Here is a 21,682-nt window from a genome sequence, read left to right as displayed (position 1 = left end):
CTGATTCTGACAGCTTCTCTTGCACTCACTCACACACACACACACACAACCACACACACATTTAAATACCCTCATAGGAAGACTTGCTGTAGTCAAATTGAGTCATCACTCTCAATGATACCACCATGGGATGCTCAGGGCTGTTGATTTTGGGCTTTGTGCTATGTGTGTCTCACTGCTTGGACATGCTGGGTAAGTCTGAGGAGTTATAATCCATCTGTGAGTGGGCCGTTCTGTTTATGGGTTGAGTTTACTAGCCCTTAAAGACTTGTTTATTAACCTGTGGAATTTTACACCGAACAGAGGTGCAATAGTTTTCCTGCCTGATAAGTCTAAAGGCATACAAGCAATAAACCCAAGAGCAAAATCCATTTGAAATATTCTGAATGCATTTTGACTATAGTATTATCAACACAAAAAAATATGGAGTCAATACATTTTATTTTAAACAACACTTTATTTCTGACATATGTTACAATATTGTCTGTTAGTCTGCTATTATTGTCCAATGGTGTCAGCTATTTAAACCCTTTTGGTTGCTTCAATGACCTTTTAAATGCCATTTATGACCTTTAATGATACCATTAATAGTATTGCAATGGCTCCACTGAGTGTGTTTAGGGGAAATCCCTATGTGTTGTTAGTCAACAATATTTTCTGTTAGTCAGAAAGACCTCACAGTTTGATCTGTGTGATCTGAACTTAGGAACTTCAGTGTGTATTTTCAATTGGTAGATGAATGAGCGCCTCTGAGGAATAAATAGGTCTGTAGGTTAGAACCACTGCACCAACAGTATGACTTTCCATCCCCAGATCTCTCCACTAGCACATCATCATACAATGCATTAGTTACATCACCACACTGATCTATTTGTTGAATCAAAAGCAGTTCTTTGTCAATATAAGTAACACATTTTCAGTTGTCTTGCTACCCTCTGAACATTGAATCATCTGCAAGCATCCATGTACATGGACGCCTGCTGTTGGGTAGAAGCCAAGATGAAACCGCAGCAGTTTCATATGACTATACAACGATATACTGGCCCTATATGGTACTTGGGTAGCCTAAACTACATAAAGCACTCTAACCCGTAAACAGAGACAGTTGTCAGTGCCTTAGGGCCACAGAAAAAGTGCTAGTGGACGTTATTTTGTATTTTAGGCTGTTGCTATGTGATTATTTGCAGTGCATCCTTCAAGTGTGCTTCAGATATGCAATCTTTTTAATGCCTTTTCCATTTTTATGAACCATAAACCCACAAGACAAGATATATTTGTGTGGAGCTGTCCCTCTCTTTCTCTCTCTCACACTCTCTCATGCTGTCTCTCTCCATCTCTCTCTCTTTCCCTCTTCCTCTCTCTCACAAACACATGCACACAATCCTTACATGACTTAATAAAATGTATTTGACAAATGAATAAGTGCGCATTTTGGGATATTGTCAACTTTGTGTTTGTTTCCATATGTTGTTATGTACAACCCACCACCACTTGCTGTTCTCTGAATTTATTTGGTCAAAAGATGGGGGCCAGAGTATTTATAGTTGGAGACATAAGTGTTGTCCTCATCAAAGTGTCCTAACAGGAAAATATTTTACAGGATTGTTGATGTGAGGTATTAGACTGGGTATCCATTGAGTGTTCCCCATTACCCAATGTACTCATCTGTCATCATTCGGCACTTAGGTGTCTCGGGAGTCATACAAGTTCAATTTGCCTCCTGTTTCCACTGGCTAATAGATAAAAACGGTGTCCTTAAGTGTTCCATTATAGAGAGACCAGAGAGAGGAGTGAGTTGGTATGCATTGGACTCTGCATGCTGTCATCAACACTCAAACCTGTCAGGCTGCTTTATTAAATGTCCCATTCACTGAAACATCCCCTAATCGTGGCTGATGTCTTAGAGACAGACTGTAGCTACGTCCTAAATGGCACCCTATTCCTTACAGTGCACTACTTTTGACCAGGGCCCAAAGGTAATAGGGTGCCATTTGGTACACAAGTAGCTGCTTGGGATGGACACTCAGAGACAGGGAACCCTTTTTATAGAAGTTACACCAATAGACATCCATAATTTCACTGCCCCTCCTTCTCAACAGAAATCACATTTGCTGTTGTTCGTTTTTAGCAACATCTATGGAATTTCTCATCAATTAACCAAAGTGCATCCCACTGAGATATGAGTGGCTAAGGATACATCCCAAATGGAACCCTATGCCCTATATGGTGCACTACTTTTGAACAGGGCCCATATGGCTTCGGTCAAAAGTAGTGCACTATATAGAGAATATGGTGCCCCTTTGGGACGCAAAATGACTGAATTACCAGTAATTTATGCCGATCACAATGTTTTTTTCTCACAGATATGGAGGAGGACATGGAGATTGACCGTAACGTCACTGGGATCCTTGGAGAGGACATCTTCCTCCGCTGTCAGTACCTGGGACAGAATGACATCACAGACGCCTCATGGAAACGCCCAGACTCTAGAATGAAACGATTGATGAAGAAATTAACAGGCTACAAGAACAACAAGGTTTTCAGCAAAGACCCAGACTTCTCCGCCCCAGCCTCTCCCACCAATCTGACTGTGAAGATGAGGGTGTCTACTCTGGAGGCCCAGGGGGAGTACACATGTGTGTTCGCCACCGATGAAGAGGAGATCACTAACAGCATGTTTCTCACTGTCCTGGGTAAGCCTGACTGAAGAACATGGCCCAATTTGAATACTCTTAAAATGCATCCTTCCTTATTCCCTTCTTGAGATTACACGATAGGTGTAAGCAAGCTTTCCATTGCATTGCTTTGACCAATTATGTCATGTCAGATCATTGATTAATTCAAGGAAGTGAGGATGCATTTTAAGAGTATACGAAGGGGGGCTCAAATGGGTGATGGAACAGTACCTAACACCTAGATGGTAGAGAGGAGCAACAAAATAATACATGACCTCATGATGCCATTAGGGGGGGTTGGATAAAATATGTGACATTATCGTTGCCTGTTGTATCCTTACCTTACTGTACCTTCAATGTCATCGCAGAGACAGAATCATACAAACATCCATTGCATAAATGTTTCTCGTACCAGCATCATCCTCTTCATGTTAATGTTTTTGTTTTGAAGCTCGACCTGATATCTACACAGTGGTGACAGAGGACACAGACAACGCTACCCACTACCAGTCAGTCACATGCTCAGCTACCAATGGTAAACCTATGGCTCTGATTCGCTGGGAGATCAACGGCAGCCCTCCTACTAACGATTCCTCTGTGGGGATGACGAACACCAGTTATACCAATGGCACTGCCACTATGACCAGCTTCCTTCGCTTCCCCACCCACCTACAGGATCAGGACAGGGTGACCTGTGTGGTCCAGCACCCAACCCTGCCTGACCTCACCACATATGTCACAGTGAGGGTGGAGACCTTCGGTAAGCCTGCCAGCTCACATACACTGCATCCGAAATGGTACCCTATTCCCTTTATAGTGCATCACTTTTGACCAGGAAGGGTGACAAGATTTGGGACACATCCTTGATGTGTATGTTTGTTTGTACAGTACTTGGCATTCTCACTTTTGTGTGCAAGGGTTTGACATGTGATGCTAAGAATCAAGGTCTGAGAATGATCTGGAGATATTGCATCATGCTGGGACTGGCACCACCTTGACCTCATAGCTTACTGGCACAGATGTTTCCTTTACTTTCTCCCAGCCTGTTGTTCCACGTGTTCACCTCCCCACTCCCCACCATGTACCAGGTGTTGTGTCTCTCGCCAAGGCTGTGTTTCCTGTACGAGTCAGCCCTCGCAATCAGCTGTGGCATCAGAGACAAATCATACATCATATCACACTGCACAGTAAATGTATTCTCATCACATTTAGATATCCCTCCCTACCACATTAGGAGACACATTTTTGATATACAGCCTGTATCCATATGTCAAAGATTATCATATGACAGAAATGTCCTCCCTTATCCATATGTGGTAGTATCAAAGTGTCTTTGACAATCGGCATTAGAGTGATGTTTTTCTATATGCGCAGTCAGTCTGCATTGAGATGCGTGATATAGGGTGCTTCTACGTCCCAAATGACACCCTATTTCCTATATAGTGCACTACTTTTAACCAGAGCCCTATAGGAAACAGGGTGCCATTTGGGATGCAAACATACAGTAGTCCTCTCAGTTGTAGCCTGCTGAACAGATGGAACAGGTGAGAAGAGTCAGCACTCTCCTCCTAAACCCAACCGGCAGCCTTGTTATGCCCTGTGTTTATCTTTCATAAATCTATCCTTTCACTTCAGCCTTCTCAAAAATATAAACCACAGCCATAGAGGCCCTGACATTAGATTTAGGACTGTTGTTGTACTGATGGATCATTCCCACCTGCTCATGTAAAAGTATAATTTCTCTCTGCCTGCAGTGGCTCCCAATGTGACCATTGAGACATACCTGGTTCTAGAGGACGGGGAGGAGTTCTGGGTGGTCACCTGTGGTGCAGCCGGAGGGCGACCCCGAGCTGACATCACCCTGGTGCTGCCCAATCAGGAGGTCAGTTCCATGCTACAGAAGGAGGTTGTCATGGATGCAGCAGACACATGGGTCAGGTCATACCGCTTCCCAGCTGAGCTTCATGAAGGGGAAAACATCTCCTGCCTGTTTGACCACCCCAAGTTCCCACACAGAGAGCTTCGGACCGTCACTTTGCCGGCATTCTGTGAGCACTTCACAAGTTATAATTGAGGATTTGGAGCCAAAAGTATGGTTTTAGGAGACTGCTTTTCATTTACTCTACTTAATAACAGACTCTGTGTTGGATCTTGTGTTTTAACTTCCTATTGTGTAGCCCTGTCTGCTGTTCGGCTGCAGAACCCAGGGTTGGCAGACAGCAGCAACGAGAGCCAGGCTGTAGAGTCAGTGGTGCTGGTGGAAGGACAGAGCAACACCACCATCGAGCTAGAGGTCGTTGGGGATGTACCACGTTACAGTATCGTATGCACCAAGTAAGAATACCTGTACTACTATCATAATACAGACAAGATCTCTGTTGATTTCTCTTGATTGTAACTTCTGTTCATCTCATATAAAGGACAGCATTACCATGAAGGAACTGCTGTGATAATCTTATCGGTCAGGGTACAGTTACAAAAAACAAAGTTTGCTATTACGTTTTGCCTTCTAGCAATTTCATTAATTTATGCTATTCTTACTATACTAGTGTTTGCATCACTAACACAGGGGTGAACATTGTGTCTGGCAGCAGTGGTGAGAGGTTCGGTTAAAAACCGCAGGTGATAGACAGGCACTAGACATACATCCTGCACGTTTTTTTTTAGAAGTATCCAGCTGCCGATTGTGCGGGTTGAGACCGCGAGTTGTGCGAACCTCAAAGCACATGCGTCTCAAATGTTATGCGCAAGTGCAACCTGTAGCTAGACTTTTGTTGTCGGAAAACTAGCTCAGGGGCAGCGGTCCAAACACTTAAAAGACACACCCTCGTTTTATGCCCTTGGGGGAATCCCCATCGCCATCTTGGGGGTCGGTCCAAATGATTAGCCAAGTAAGGGAAGTTTGCAACGTAAGACCCTCAGCCTTTGTTTTTAGTCGAGTTTGCGAGTGTACAATTATGTTCACTTCGGGGCCTGAAACTCCCCATAATTCAATTCGCCACGATTGTACATCCACTAAGAAAAGTCTGCCAAAAATGAAAACCTTAACGACAATATGGAGTCAACATACAAGTGTAAAAACAAATGTAAATAAGTTAGAAATGGTGCTACTAATGCACATGACGGCACAAACACGTCTCGTAAAAGTAATGTTTTTGTTTGGTTAGCTTTTGGAAATTGTAGCCAGTTAAGCAGGCTAACGTTATTTAGCTAATTAATTTAGTTGCTATCATACAGTAGGCGTATATTAATAATTATATATTTAATGTAAGTAGACATGCAATCATAATTGACTGTAGCGTATATAAAGTACCCACGAGCTACCGGTGGCTGAAAATGCAATTATCGAGGGATGAACGAGTGCTACATTTCCGGGCAAGGGCGGTCCATTTAAAAATCATTCCTTCCTCCCTTCCTCGCCCTGCAAGTGTGTACTCGTCAGACGTCATGGTATGTCATCAGAAGTGTCCACTTGATAGGGTGTGTCTTTTTAGTGTTTTGACTATTGTCCTGGTCATTATGTTAACCACTGTTGCTTGTGTAGCTAGCTAGCTAGTACACACTAACTAGTACACGTTAGCTAGGTAGTACCTATCTTCTAAATCTAAATGTAATTTCACCACCCGTGATGTTGGTGTAGGTAACGCACCATCCTCTCTGACACCATTCGACATCCTGTCTGAGCTTGTATCTCACAGCGTCTGTGGCTGAGAAGATACTGTATCTGCTGCAGCCAGACGTTTTTTTTTTAATCAACTTTGAATAGCAACAATCACCAAGTTGGTGACATTATCCCTGGATCTAACTATGTGAGAACCAAAGCTCTTCGAGCTGCTGCTCTTCTGCCTTTGGAGAGTGGCTAACAGTGTATTGTCTTGTGTTGTCTCCTAGAGAAGAGCAGTCTCTCCCTGAGGGTGTGGCAGTATTTGGCAGTGCTCTAACCTTGCAGGGTCCTGTCGAGCTCTACCATGCAGGGCTGTATGAGTGTGAGGCCTCCTACTACAGCCACAGGGCATCTGTACTGCTGGACATTACCGTTAACCCACATGTCAAGCAGCCTGGTAGGAGCAGAGCCTTGTCTACATATCATAGGTTTCCATCTCAAATGGCACCTTGTTCCTGATATAGTGCCTATGGGCCCTGGTAAAATGTTTGGGATGTAGACTACATATAATTTGGGATGCAGCCTAAATATCATCTTCATAATTTGACAACTGGTATCCATATCTGTCAGACTGCAATTTGTAGCGAGCCAGCATATGTTAATACAAGTGACTTCTATCATAAATATTGTTAGTATAAATCAGTGTTTCTTTTCCTGCAAACTGTAAAGTTAAGTGATTAGCATGTTTACAGCCCTTTCTCCTCTCTGTGTGCTAGTGACTGTTCCTCCCAGCATAAGGATTGATGTCCAGGACAGACTGGGTGACAGATTCATTGAGTGCCTGGCTGCAGACTCCGTCCCTGTTGCCAATGTGTCCTGGGTTCTACCTGAGGGTGTGTCTGGGCCCTCCCGGTCCAGTCTCACATCCCATAATGGAACCTTCTCTGTCAGCAGTGTGTTAGTCCTGCCTGCCTGCTCAGCCCAGGAGCTCAATATGGAGTGTGTGATAAATCATACTGGGTTTGTGTTGCCAGAGAGAAGACAGATAACACTCCCTGTGTGTGGTATGTTCAACAAATCATCGAACACCATCAATTAAAGCTCTAATGTTAAAATAAAATATTTACGTTGAGAACATGTATCCTATATCTCTTATTTTATTTACATTGAGAACATGTATCCTATATCGCTGTTATTTTATTTACATTGAGAACATGTATCCTATATCTCTGTTATTTTATTTACATTGAGAACATGTATCCTATATCTCTTATTTTATTTACATTGAGAACATGTATCCTATATCGCTGTTATTTTATTTACATTGAGAACATGTATCCTGTATCTCTTATTTTATTTACATTGAGAACATGTATCCTATATCTCTATTTTATTTACATTGAGAACATGTATCCTATATCTCTTATTTTATTTACATTGAGAACATGTATCCTATATCTCTGTTATTTTATTTACATTGAGAACATGTATCCTATATCTCTTATTTTATTTACATTGAGAACATGTATCCTATATCACTGTTATTTTATTTACATTGAGAACATGTATCCTATATCTCTTTTATTCACATTGAGAACATGTATCCTATATCACTGTTCTATCTACATGCAGCTCCTCCTAACATCACCATCCAGTCCAGCTCGGAGTGGGAGGAAGATGTAGCATACACACTGGTGCAGTGCACTGTGGACAATGTTGGACCTGCTGCCACCATCTCCTGGAGTCTTGGCAACCAGGACAGTGACAATAGTACCAGTCAGCTCATGGAGGTGCAGGAGCAGGTAAAGGGAGAAAACAAATGAAAGGGTGCTTGGAACCGTGAAATAGATACAGCAAAAAATGTTACATTCCGGCACTCATTTGGATATTATTTGCACGCTCTGACATATGTTTCGCTAGCAGGTTCACGGGCAGCCTGAGCTCCATGCCAATGGCTCTGTGACGGTCCGTAGTGTGTTGAGGTTCCCCACTTCCATGTTCTCTGGTCAGAATGTCACCTGTGTGGTGGATCACCTGGGTCTTGAGAGGCCAGAGAGAACAGGGATACTGCTACGTGGACTGGGTAATTTACTTTATGACTTGTAGCTACCATGTATCTCCACCAGTAGAGGCTGCTGAGGGGATGACGGCTCATAATAATGTCTGGAATGGTATCAAACACATCAAGCACGTGGTTTCCATGTGGTTGATAACATTCCAGACATTATTATGAGCCGTCATCCAATCAGCAGCCTCTACTGATCTACACAATACGTTATGTGTGTCCCCAATGACACCCTATTCCCCCTCTAGGCCCTGGTCAAAGTAATGCACTATAAAGGGAATAGGGTGCCATTTAGGGACGCATCCATTGTATCCAACCCCCACACACTGTCATTCTCTCTCCGTCCCTCCCCTCAGAGTCCCCTGTGATGCGCATTTTTGTTGGGAGGCAGAGGGGATCTCCTCTGTGGCTGGCTGTATGTGAGTACAGAGGGGACAGGCTTGGAGCACACCTCTCTTGGGTTCTACCTGACAATGCCACAGGCCACATCTCCTTCTGCTCTGTGTATGAAGGAGTGAGAGTGCTAACCAACCTCACCTATGAGTTCTCACTGGCCCTCCATGAGGGACAGGACCTGATCTGCCTCATTCAAAATCACCATGGACTAAAGGAGAGGAGGACCGTCCATGTCCCCAAATACTGTAAGTGTAACAGGGAATAGATAGACAGAGATGAGATATATAAAGCACCCAGCACCACAAATGATATACTTGTCATACTACACATACATCCTGTATACTCTTAGGAAAAAGGGTTCCAAAAGGGTTCTTCAGCTGTCCCCATAGGAGAAGCCTTTTTTTTTTTGGTTCCAGGTAGAACTCTTTTTGGTTTCTCTGGAAAGGGTTGTTCATGGAACCCAAAGTTATTTTTTACCTGGAACCAAAAGGGTTCTTCAAAGGGTTCTCCTATAGGGACAGCAAATAAAGGTTTTAGGTTCTAGATGGCACCTTTTTTCTACGAGTATACAATTCTGTTATGACATTCTTTGAGGTACAGTACTTACCAGGCATGCCAAGCTCCAACCTCCTGTTCAACATTTAACTGCAAATACCTGTCTATTGACTGTATGTGTCTAGGGAGTGATTCGTTTTTTGCCCCCTGTTGACCACTTCTCCTTCCCCGTCTTAGACATCTCATCTGTCAGAGTACTGAATCAAACCACTCCCCTGTACAAACCTTATGGAGACGAGTTTGTTATACATCGAATGTCCCTAAAGGAGAATTTCCACAACCAGAGGATCCTGCTCAAAGTCTATGGCAGTGTGCCAACTTACAGCCTTACCTGTCAGAGGTAGTAGACTCTTTGCTAGACTCTCTTTTACTACTATGTTCCATTCCTACAACTTCTAAACTGTGGAGGCTGAGTGAGAGAGCTACAGAAGGATGGAAGACAGAGTAGGGCAGGGCCCTGTCTGTGATAATATTACCACTACACGGGGCGGTCATTTGTACGAACATTGTTCTCGTCCAGATGGAAGTTCTCATTTGTATTGTTTTATGAGAGCTTTTAACTAGACAGTCAAATATGTGCAGTATCGTAAAGCTGCTATTATGTCTTATTAAGATACTATCAGGACTTCTGTGCTGTGGGGCCCGGGGAAGGTTGTCCTGACTGGCAGGCCATGCGGTAGGTGGCACTAAAGAACCCTTTTATCAGGGACAATGAGTGACTCATGAAGCAGTATATCTTCAGAGGTCCTGACACTCTCCTGCCCCCCCATACACAGACTCGTATAAATTGTGTTAGGAGTTATTTTGTCAAGCTATTCTGGGTAAAGCTGTGTTCATATCTGCTAAGGTGGATGATAGTTACTTAGGTATACACCTAAGTATATATACGAAATACAACGTCTCAATTTTTATCACTCAATGTAGCAGTTTTTTTTGTATGACCAAAAAGTGTTGTGATAGCAATTTCCCACCTCACTTGCTTATCTTATTCTCTCTTCATGACTGTCTTCTTTGCCACTTAGATGATAAACAGATCAGACAAAGGTGTGTACTATGTAATGACTTTCTGTGTCCTGCTGCGTGTTGAAGAAATGACGGCACATTGGTCCAGATGGATGGTCGGGCTCTGTTGTTCCAATCAGAGGTCACGGAGCGGGAGGCGGGCCTCTACACCTGCCAAGCCTCTTTCTACCACCATCAGGCCTCGGTCCTTATTCAAGTGGAGGTGACCAGTGAAGATAAACAGCTCAGTGAGTGTACACTCACCTTATCATGCATCAGTGAAACAACAATATATAAGATATTTCAATGCTTTCTGGTGAACATCCAAAAATGATTGGCATACTATAATTTTAACATCATTTGAATTTACTTCCATTTACAACAGGTGTTCCATTCCATTCACTTCGATTTTGTGTTACCTGATGTATTTCTCCTGTGTGTTTGTGCAGTGATTGTCTTCATCGTCTGCTTCTCCTCGGCTGCAGCCATCACGATCCTCCTCATCGTCACTCTGTGTGTTTTCTGGTGAGTCGATCAGTGCGAAGGCCTCCTCCTGCAGTTGACAGACAGACAAACAGCAACTCAGCAGGTGACATGTTTACAGGTAGTACTCTGGCAACCAGCAGGTTGGCAGATGACAAACAGGAAACCAGGTCTGTGCGTCTGATGGTTACTACAGCTTAGCATGACCAAACTAGCACAGAGCTATTCACAAACAGGATGCTCTGTGGCTGGAGCAGAAGGGTACATCTGCCACCACAGCTCTGCCACACAACTCACACAGTCTGATTCTTTCTGTCTCTGTGTTTAAGACAACAGATTTATTTTCGGTTTAACGTTATCATAGGGCAAATATAGAGCTTTACTCTGAGTGTCTACTCTGGAAGTAAGAAAAGCTATTCAAAAACTTCACAGCTGGAGAATTTATATTGTAATTCAATCCCAGTCACAATGCTTGGAATGAGAACTGCATAAAGCAGTCTCTTGTTTCTGTCATTGGATCGGATCAGATAATTAGACAGGTGTCTCAATACCACAGTGTTTGGATACGGTTCGGGATCCCAAATGTCTCTAAAAGCATCTGATCCACAAATCCATGAAAACTCTCCCACAGGGCTCTGGTCAAAAGTAGTGCACTGTGTAGGGATTAGGGTACCATTTGGGATGCAGCCTAAGTTCCTTTTTGTCAGGACTCGTGTGAAAAGGGATGGTAAATATATAGACACAGACACACAGACTGCACTTCAGTGTTAGTTCAGAGGCTGATTCATTGTGTCTTTGGTCAGTACATTTGGTCAAGGTGCCATTGGTGCGATGAGCATCACTGTCCCATTATCCATGGTTCCTGTGGGAAGGTCCCGTCAGGCTAATTTGGGAAGGTCAGTCAGTCTACAAGCGTACACAGAGAACCTGACTCCCCAGGAGAATAGCTATTCCGGGATTTGCGTCTCCCCGGTCGCCAGCACTAGGAACACTTTTTGAAAGGAGCAGGTTTTCATTGGCCTGGTTGGTGTCATAGGGATCATGATGGATGAGGAGAGCTACTGCTTCTAACATCAGAGAGATCAATGATGATGTCACCATCATTCTGCTTATATATTCCCGTCACATAATGCATTCACAGTTCACACACTCAGTGGCTCAGTGGAAGTCTGTTCACTCATACAAGGGGTGCAGTTTGGCCATACAGGTAAGTTTGGCTGTACAACCTTCTTAGTGAGGATGATACCCAACTGTATAAAAACATCAAAAGAATTTGACAATATTTTAAATGCTGTCTGCCACTGTAACACAACTGAAAATGATTTGTTAATTTGTTTTGCAGCAAAATAAATGGAGGAGACCGCCTAGCATCTAAGGTTAGTTTCAATCTTTCTTTAGCTGTTGAGCTCTCAAAAAAACATTATGCATGCTTTGAATTATTGAGAATGGTCCTCTTGCATTCATTCATCTATTCTTATAGCTTCTAGCCATAGGTCTTTATTCAACATTTTAATGTGCTTTGTACCCCTGTCTACTATCTTCTCTGGTCACTGAACTCCTGTAAGAAGCGGGAGTCGCTGGCACCCTTGACCTCTCTGACCCAGGAACTGTGCTCTCCAGAGCTGAGGAAGGGAAAGACAGCAGTGACAGTACCAGGAGGGGGAGGCCAGGAGTACAACCAGCTGCTCAGCTACTCTATTGTCATTGATGCCAGATCCACTGTGTAAATGACAGGGTGTGTCCCTACTGGCACACTATTACCTATATAGAGCACTACTTGTGCACGGTATATCGAATAGGGAGCCATTTGAGACGGAATGATTTTATTTCCCAGTTAAAAAAACACATACTCACAGTACATGCATTTAAAGAATTTGACCGGTCATCAGAGACTTTTGGTCCCTAAATTCCATGGTGCAAAAATATTACAACATTACATAGATACATTATATTACATAGACTCATGACATAGATCAACTTTTGTTCTTCAATTTCTCGATCATTAGCCAGATTTTGACTTTAGACACAACCACAGGCTTCTACTATATGTTAGAGTCCACTCTACAGTATCATGTGCATCACTCTTACGTGGTGCATGATGCAGCTTCTCCTAATGCCAAGTCATTAAAGTGCATTATTTTGTGAATTTTTAATTTTTTGTTTATTGGTGTATTTCATGCATTGGTGGTTTAAATAATTGTAATGTGTTGTAAAGAAATGTATTGTAAAACTGCTAGAAATTATGTTGAGCGTAGCTTCTATTTGTTTTACTGTTTTGTATTATGCTAAACTTTGAAAGGTTATTCATTTTGGTTATCTAATGTTGTAAAATCTGGAGCATTATCAATAAAATTACTGTAAATGTGTATCTTGTTGTTAAACCTGCTTTGTTTTACAGGTTTAAGACTAAATGAATTGACACACACAAGTGTGTGCACGTACATACACACAGTCTTGTATAATTAAACTTGTGTGGTCACACAATTCAGTCCCACTCAAAGTCCCTTTTTCCAGAACCCCTAAACTTTAACCTTAACCCCAAAACCTAATCTAGCTCCTGAACCTAATTCTAACTCTAACTCTAACCTTAACCATAAAACCCCTAGAAATAGCATTTGACCATATGGGGACTAACAAAATGTCCCCAGTTGGTCAAATTTTTGGTTGTTTACTATTCTTGTGGGGACTTCTGGTCCGCACAAGTATAGTTAAACACGTCCAGACACACACACAGTTAGAATGAAGTTCTTCGCACTAACCCAGATGGTGTCATGGAAATAAGACTCTACTAATAGAGCTCACCTCATCACTTGCAGAAGAGCAGTAAAATGTATTCTCACCCGAGAGAATAAAGTAAATCAGGTTGGATCAGGTTTTGCATCATTTTCATACAGACTGCATCTTGCTGTAATGAATTTAATATAAATGTGTGATGTGGCAATTTTCTTCATGCCGATGCTAGTAAGAAATTAGTGTATTTAAATTTTTTTACCAAAACGGGCAATTAACTCAATTGCCTTAGGGTTATACTACTCTGTTAGTGAATAATGCATGTTAAATTGTGTAAATTGAAGTTAACTAAAATGTGTAAGTCCTTATTATAGTGACTGCCAGGTTATGTATGATATAAAAAAAAGTGGGCCCTTTTTGTCCTGTGAGTTCAACATTGGTTATCACAGTGCTAAGTCTGCACAAACTTGGATTATGAAAGCATTACAAATATTTCTGACTCTCTCGCTCAGTCTCTCTCTCTCAATTCAATTCAATTTGCTTTATTGGCATGACGTAACAATGTACACTACCGTTCAAAAGTTTTGGGTCACTTAGAGCCTGTAATCGAACCCACAAATGCTGATGCTCCAGATACTCAACTTGTCTAAAGTTGGCCAGTTTTATTGCTTCTTTAATCAGAAATAGAGTTTTCAGCTATGCTAACATAATTACAAAAGGGTTTTCTAATGATCAATTAGCCTTTTGAAATGATAAACTTGGATTAGCTAACACAACGTGCCATTGAAACACAGGAGTGATGGTTGCTGATAATGGGCCTCTGTACGCCTATGTAGATATTCCATTTTTTTTTTAAATCTGCCTTTTCCAGCTACATTAGTCATTTACAACATTACCAATGTCTACACTGTATTTCTGATCAATTTTGTTATTTTAATGGACAAAAAATTTGCTTTTCTTTCAAAAACAAGGACCCCAAACTTTTGAACGGCAGTGTACATATTGCCATAGCTTACTTTGGAGATTTACAATATTAACATAATTAAAATAATAATCAATATTGTCAATGGGACAACAGTAACAACAATAATCAAGGATCAACCATATATTGAACAATAACAATAAGCATAGAGCACATGTGCAGGTTGGTTGGTCTGTCAGACACTCCCTCATCTTATTGCAGGCAGCAATGTAGTGCGCTGCCAACCCACAGCTCTCTGCATCCTCCCTCAACAGGATGGGTAGCCTATTCTCATCAGAGAGGTCTTTGAAAAATTGGGGAAATAACACTCTCTAATTGTTGTATATATTTTTTTTACATTTTCTCAGAAAATGCAGCTCTGTCTCAGGTTCTGCTGTGGTGCAGTGGTTACACAGCCTTTCCTCTACAGGGAGCAAGGTTTTGCTGTGTCTATTATGAGCATTTATTAATGTATTGACAAAAACAAAATGTCACACTCCTGGCAATTTCTCCAATAACTAATGTTGCATCTTCTAGCGCTCCCTTGTGGAACATACGAGATCCCACAATATGGGCTATAAACGTTGACGTTGTGTCCCATGTAACTATGGGAACGAGACCTGCTGATATTTTGCAGTCGATCAATTTCACGATACAGGTGAGAACGTTTGAAAAGTTAGATAGCCCTTTTCCTATCTAAATGTACACTTATATATACATGCAAGGTATCTTAGATTGCTAGCTACCTTCCAACTTTTGTCCCCCCATAAAATCAACTTTTATCAATTTCTTTGCATTCGAGTCATCATTGCTAACGGTAACGCTAGCTAACTAAGGTAGCAAAGCTGTCAAGAGGTATTTCCTGTTTTTGTATCTTCTCTAATATCTTATCTTGCCCCCCAAAAAGTTTAGCTGTCAAAGATAATGGAGGCCACGACTAAGTTTCTAGCCTTAACTATATTTTATCTGCAAAATCTGGCATCCCTTTAAATGAGAGGTTGTGCTCTTTGCCTCATTTATGGCAGGAAATCTTGGAAGTTTTTTTGGGCTCAACAGAGGAATATGAAGATGATCTCAGCAAATAGTGGCTAAAGCTTGGAGTTTTGTGGCAGAACTAATGATACAAAACAACCTACAATTATGCCTGCTCCAAAAAGAGATAGTCAACAGAGGACCCGTGCAAGAGGCATAGCAAGGCCAAGGGATGGTTCCCTGGATCACAGAGGGAGGAAAAATGACTCTATCCCTGCAGCCAATGTGGCCTCTGTTCTCTCACTACCACCACTGGAGTCTCAGGAGCACCATGCCTCCTCACCAGCCTTCATGTATGAGCCCCAGCCAGGTCGAGCCCTTAGCACTGGAAACCTCTCCCCTGCTCCCACTCCTCTGTCCATGGTGGAGCTCCCTCACCTCATGGCAGAGGTGGGTCCTGAGCTTGCCATGGGGGAGTCACTGTGGATGGAGGGACCTCGTCTGATTGCTTCAGCGCTGGGGACTGATATCCCTGTCAAAGCTACTCGGGTGTCATTTGAGGAATCTGCTCTGGACAGGTAGGTTAAGCAGTGAGCATGTGTGTTTGCTGCTTCATTTCACTCTTGTGTTCAAATGTGACATTGGTCTTTAAAAAAAATAAAAAGCACATTCAGATAGCACATTTAGTATTGTGTCCATTGTTGATTCAGCTTTACAGATCATGGAGACATGTCCCAGGTAAAGATGGCTGATAAAGAGACAGAAGAAAGAAAAGATTCCAAGCACAGAGAGCCTCTGACTGGCACAGAGGTGGTGGAAATCTTTGCAAAGAAAAGACATCTGGGAAAGCTTCAGTTTTTCCACTTGCAAGCTGTGAACAATGGCCCATTCAGGTAGTGAACACCATAGCCAAGGCCATAGTGTAATAACAGTGGCTTTGCCAGTCTTCTGTAGCATTCACACTATTTTGCAGATACAATTTGTTCATTGGATGTGTTTTCTTTTTATTTTGTAGACCGTATGACCTTCGTGTGGTCCCTCCCAATAGAGCAGGCACTGAGCACTTCATCTTCTCCCCCTCCTCTGTGCTGCATGTGCAGGATGGATGCAGTGCTGGGCTCCTTTCTTTGGCAGAGTGGCATCGGGAGGCCATACTGTGGAGAGCTTTGCAGGATGTCCCATTTTTCAGGGACTATTTACTTCGTAAGGCATTCATCAGGTAGGCTACGATGGAATTCCAATTCCCTATTCCCTCCCTACACAGTGCACTACTTTTGACCTTGGCTCCTAGGGGACAGACTTTGGAACACATCTTAACTGTCCACATGTATTGTATCATGCCACTTTTTTGGCGGGTTGCAATTCTCTCTCTTCACTTAAACTATTTTCTTTGTCAACTTTATGTTGCTGTTGCGTGTCGCAGGTGGCATAGAAGCGTGTGTAAGATCATTCTGCAGAGGAAGGGTCAAGTACTGCAGGGCCTGCTACTCATGGCTGTACCCCAGTTCAGAGACGCTCTCTTTCAATTCTCCAGGTATTCTGCATCACATTATTGTTGCATCCCAAATGGCATCCTATTCCCTATGTCGTGCACTACTTTTGACCAGGGCCCATGGCTCTGGTCAAAATAAATGCACTATATAGGAATAGGGTGCCATTTGGGATGCAGACAATAGTGTTGTACATCAACATCACAGTCACATGGGGCCTTATTGTTCATTTTGGTCCATGATTAACATTGAAATAGTTTTTTTTATTTATGTTGAAATGTACACAATGTTAAATACTTTTTTGTTGCTGTTTTCAGACTGATTGAAGAACTGAAAGGGGTTCACTGGTTGCCACAGGATGAATGCAAGACCTACACCCTTCTGGATTTCCAGAATGCCCTCATGAAAAAGAACCAGGAGTGCCGCAGGCTTCTTGAGATATTCTTGCAGTATCGTGCTCTCATCCTCAACATGGTTTGTAACTACTATTATTATCCTTAGACAGAGGAACGGAAATTGACTGCTAGGCCTGACATAGCCAAGAGCTTGGCCTGTTGGCCTCCATCCCTCTCTCTAGTGTGTATTTGTGTGTGGATATCAGAGGGTTTGGGTACAGCAGAAGACTCATTTCCATCTCATATAGATTAATAAAGACCTTCTTCCAGGTCCAGGAGGACAGCTATGGGGCTCACCAGGAGCTGCAGTTACGTGTTGAACGCTCCCAGCTTAACCAGCGCAGCCAGCCCCTGTACCTCCAGCTGGCTCATCTGAGGGACCTGAGGAAGGAGCTGGGCCGGGCAGAGTACGTCCTGCAGCAGCTGGGAAATATGGCCGCTCTGGCCGATCAGATGATCGTGCAGGGTATCGTCACAATCACCCACCGAGAGGTCACTTCTTTCCTCAACAACGTTATGAAGGTGAAGAGAAAGAAGAGAGAGCATGAAATAACACAATGGTTGCATCCCAAATGGCACCGTTTTCCATATATAGTGCACTACCTTTGACTAGGGCCCATAGTACAAGTAGTGGACCATGTAGGGAATGTGGTGCCATTTGGGACTCGCATCTTCATGTTAATGAAAGGTTTGCTGGTAATGGTATTGATATTTCTGATTCCATGATTCTCGATAGAGAGTGCAGCCACAGCAGGGGTGTCTGTTCCAAGCAGAGCTGATATTCGGAGCAGACGGTCAGCCGACTCTGTTCCCACCCATGCACTTGTTCCAGGAGGTGCTGCGAGGGGCACTGCTGTCAGTCGCAAACTCTGCCCTTCAGGTGAGATCATTCAATTAACCACACACTGAAGGATGGGCTCTGGTCAAAGTGGTGCACTATATAGGGAATAGGGTGCTATTTGGGATGCAGACATTCAATTAGGTCAAGGTAGTGATTAACTCGGCACAGAATTCCCAGTTGTGTGTCCCATCGAGTCTTACTTACTAATGTGGTTTTGCTCTTGTAGGTATTTGACACTTGTAGTTACAGCCTTGATGCCAAGGAGAGTGTGTCTGCCAGCACCTCCCTCACCAGTGCTGCTCAGGAGCTAAGCCCTGACCTGAGCCTGGCCTGTACCAGTGGAACTAATTGTATCACAGGTAATGCTGAACAGGACAGGAGATTATCTTATCTTCCCAGTTGTACCACAGTCCATCATTTGATAAAATATGTTGTTCATCCCATAACAGGGCTTACCCAGAAAAAAGTGTCTAATTAATGGTAAACAGAAGTTGAAGCACAAAAACAAAAAACAGGCAGAGATATACATTTTCTTACGCTCATCGCCTGTGTTTGTATGTGCATGGTTCTCAGCTTTTGGGGAGAAGGACAGTGAGCCGACTGGTGTCAGCAGCTTCTCCTCCAAGCGGGAGCCTCATTGTGTTCTATCAGCTCCCAGGCTGGTGCTGCCCAAGATGACCCCTCTGATGGTCCAGGGTCAGAGGCTGAGAGGGCAGTACTACCCCCTGTCCAGTAAACAGCTGGAATGGCAGCTCAGCCTCAACGCTGGGGCTAAGGAGGTCCAGAGAGAGCAAGCCAGGATCACACAGGTTATTCACACTTTTTGCCATCCATCTGAATGGATCCCTGAAAAGCTCTACAACGATGCACTCGCTATCCTTTCATCATGTTTGGTTTCTGAATAATGGATTGTTTGTTGATTCTCCCTTGACCCACAGGAGGCTGGGCTTGAGATCCAGCAGCTGTGTGAGGGACTCTCCTGGTTGGTTGACATTCATCTGTTTACCAGCCAATGGAGTCCAGCGTCTCTGGAGACCATGAGGGGCATGCCTGCCTTACACTACGAGGAGCACATTCAGAAGGTGCGCTTCTGGACTGACAGGGTGCGCACAGTGCCCCCCTCTCTCACTACCTCCAACAAGCTGCTCATCGTCACCTGCTCCCACATCCAGGAGAAGATAGGTGTGTGGGTGTGGCTGTTTGTGGGTGTGCTGGTGTTTTTTGGTTGCATGTGCTGCGTGACTTTAGGCCAACTTAGTTACTGCATGTGTGTGATGTGCGTACGAGTGTGTAACAGTGTTTTACTGGTATGACTGGACACCTTTTGTAGTCTTGTTATCTGATTGTGCGGCCTGCACATTGGCCCTAGTCAAAGTAGTGCCCTGAATAGGGTGCCATTTGGGAAGAATCCAGAATGTGTGGTTTTGTTTCTCCACGCAGGGCCTCTGTTGAACTCCATAGAGGAGGATGTGTTGACTCTGTTGAATGAGGAGCTGAAGCTGCGCTCAGAGAACTTGATATTAGAACTGAAGAGAGCTGTGGAAGGTCTTAGGGTCGAACCCACATATTTCAACGACTTCACCCACTATGCCAGCATGGTATTGCCTACACATGCATCTTTCTGTAGTTATTGCTGTGCATAGTCATCTAATCATTATTTGCTTCCTTTAATCAGTACTGTATATTTTATCGACCCCATTGGATTTCTTCCCTCAGGTGAAACGCTGTGCGAAAATGTCTGATGACATGCAACATCAACTGGAGTACCTACACTCTCTCCAGGAAACCGTTCGAACCAACTACAGACAGATGACACCAGATGAGCTGTTATTGGAGGAACAGGTTTTAAACGCACAACTTTTGATATGTCTGAATCATTTCCTTTGACCTATTTTGAGTCATCACAAGAAGAGCTACCTACAGATATTGTTGTTTTTATTGCTTTATTCACATAGATATCGCAGTGAATTTCCAAATGTTGTGTGTTTTTCCACCCCTCCCCCCGTATTTAGATGCTGGACCTGTGGGACATTTTTGTTTCTCTCCTGAAGCAGGGAGCAGATACAGTGTGCCAGCGTCTTCCCTCCATGGCTGACACCCTGGACAACACCTTCTCCTCCCTGGCCCACGACCTGGACGAGATGGTGACCAAAGCCACCTCTGGACCATATCTGGACCCCACTCAGAATGCTGCTCAGATGCTCAACAAGCTCAAGTTCATGTGCAGACAGGTGTATGCTGTCTCTGCTCGCCTGACAGAGCTCAGCAGGACCAGTAAAAGTCTCAGAGGTGAGATGAGAGAGGGACTGAAGGTTGGTGCCTGCCTTGTGTTTACATCGCTCCTTCCTCACTCTCTTATCTGTGTTCCCTCTGTAGGAAACCCTCTGGATTTGACTTTTGTAACAGCAGCCAAGCAGAAGATGGAAACTCGCAAAGGACTGTGGGAGCTGATGACTGTATCCACCTCCCAGATCCAAGAGTGGAGGCTGCTGCTCTTCAGCAAGGTGTCTGTCTGGTTGCTCAAATCTAATAGCTTCTAGGTTGATTAACAACATACTAATAATAATAAGTGACAGCAGGAACCTAGTATGCTTATTGAATTAGAAAATGACTCCGATAGATAGGGCAGCCGTGCTTCTAGCCCCTAGGCAACTTTGCAGTATTTTGTTATTACATACAGCCGTGGAAGAGCTTTTGCATATCAGAGTGGCGGTAACTCACCAGTATTACGACCAGGAATACAACTCTCCCGAATTGGATCCTTTGTTCATACCCCCCAAGGCAATTGAACGGATTCCAGAGGCTGATCCAAAACACAGCTGGCGAAGAAGAGGTATTTGGAGTGGACTTATAGTCCAACTCAGGAGGCGCACACACCACCCACTGCTTCCGACTATATTACTCGCTAATGTTCAGTCCCTGGATAATAAAGTTGATGAGCCCAGGGCGAAGATTTCCTTCCAGAGAGACATCAAGGATTGTAACATACTGTTTCACTAAAACATGGCTCTCTCGGGATATACTGTCTGAGTCCGTCCAGCCAGTTGGGTTCTCAGTTGGGTTCTCGCAGACAGGAATAAATATCTCTCCTCAATTACCACCCCCCTTACCTCTCCCTGCCGTCTGCCACAACATAGACTTGCAATCACTGGCCACTTTAATAATGGAACACTAGTCACTCTAATAGTGTTTACATATTTTGCATTGCTCATCTCATATGCATATACTGTATTCTATTCTACTGTATCTTACTCTATGCCACTTTGACATTGCTTGTCCAAATATTTATATATTCTTAATTCCATTCCTTCACTTTAGTTTTGCGTGTATTGTTGTGAAATTGTTAGATATTACTTGTTAGATATTACTGTACCGTTGGAGCTAGAAACACAAGCATTTTGCTACACCCACAATAACATCTGCTAAACACGTGTATGTGACCAATAACATTTTATTTGAATCTGATATGGGAAGGACTAATATTTTCACCTACTGTTAATTTGATGTTAATGT

The 21,682-nt window shown here is 43.2% G+C and overlaps 2 protein-coding genes across 3 annotated transcripts in view; both read left to right on the top strand.

The window, feature by feature from the left end:
• Positions 1-13,146, top strand: LOC106581205 (uncharacterized). Of its 2 annotated transcripts, none has more exons than XM_082966635.1 (15): positions 1-192; positions 2,364-2,693; positions 3,127-3,435; positions 4,430-4,723; positions 4,853-5,009; positions 6,567-6,736; positions 7,056-7,343; positions 7,912-8,081; positions 8,203-8,362; positions 8,701-8,985; positions 9,473-9,635; positions 10,385-10,545; positions 10,747-10,822; positions 12,123-12,156; positions 12,346-13,146. In XM_082966635.1, the coding sequence occupies exons 1-15, from the start codon at positions 126-128 to the stop codon at positions 12,505-12,507; spliced, it is 2,826 nt and encodes a 941-aa protein (XP_082822761.1). In that variant the 5' UTR covers positions 1-125; the 3' UTR covers positions 12,508-13,146. The 2 variants fall into 2 exon arrangements, with proteins under 2 accessions (XP_082822761.1, XP_014018585.1); XM_014163110.3 differs by having other exon boundaries at positions 8,200-8,362.
• Positions 13,147-15,054: 1,908 nt separating this feature from the next.
• dnhd1 (dynein heavy chain domain 1) overlaps positions 15,055-21,682 on the top strand; it is a 40,770-nt gene continuing 34,142 nt past the window's right edge. The window contains exons 1-15 of the mRNA XM_082966103.1: positions 15,055-15,129; positions 15,497-16,021; positions 16,154-16,336; positions 16,459-16,662; positions 16,867-16,977; positions 17,251-17,407; positions 17,599-17,850; positions 18,065-18,208; positions 18,396-18,528; positions 18,743-18,978; positions 19,108-19,351; positions 19,610-19,767; positions 19,886-20,011; positions 20,182-20,458; positions 20,546-20,673. Of these exons, the coding sequence (XP_082822229.1) occupies positions 15,612-16,021; positions 16,154-16,336; positions 16,459-16,662; positions 16,867-16,977; positions 17,251-17,407; positions 17,599-17,850; positions 18,065-18,208; positions 18,396-18,528; positions 18,743-18,978; positions 19,108-19,351; positions 19,610-19,767; positions 19,886-20,011; positions 20,182-20,458; positions 20,546-20,673 (2,763 nt within the window). The 5' untranslated portion in view covers positions 15,055-15,129; positions 15,497-15,611. The remainder of the gene's footprint in view (positions 15,130-15,496; positions 16,022-16,153; positions 16,337-16,458; positions 16,663-16,866; positions 16,978-17,250; positions 17,408-17,598; positions 17,851-18,064; positions 18,209-18,395; positions 18,529-18,742; positions 18,979-19,107; positions 19,352-19,609; positions 19,768-19,885; positions 20,012-20,181; positions 20,459-20,545; positions 20,674-21,682) is intronic.

Source organism: Salmo salar, chromosome 20 (genome assembly GCF_965601325.2).
Source record: "Salmo salar chromosome 20, fSalSal1, whole genome shotgun sequence".
Classification (NCBI taxonomy): Eukaryota; Metazoa; Chordata; class Actinopteri; order Salmoniformes; family Salmonidae; genus Salmo; species Salmo salar.
Note: the sequence above shows the minus strand (reverse complement) of the source record. Positions and strands in the feature narration are given on the sequence as shown.

Bases quoted from the DNA above. Each gene is read 5' to 3' on its own strand.
- LOC106581205 (XM_014163110.3), top strand. From the start codon at position 126: ATGGGATGCTCAGGGCTGTTGATTTTGGGCTTTGTGCTATGTGTGTCT. The intron at 193-2,363 runs GTAAGTCTGAGG...TTTTTCTCACAG, and splicing joins TCACTGCTTGGACATGCTGG to ATATGGAGGAGGACATGGAG. The intron at 8,363-8,700 runs GTAATTTACTTT...CCCTCCCCTCAG, and splicing joins GATACTGCTACGTGGACTGG to AGTCCCCTGTGATGCGCATT.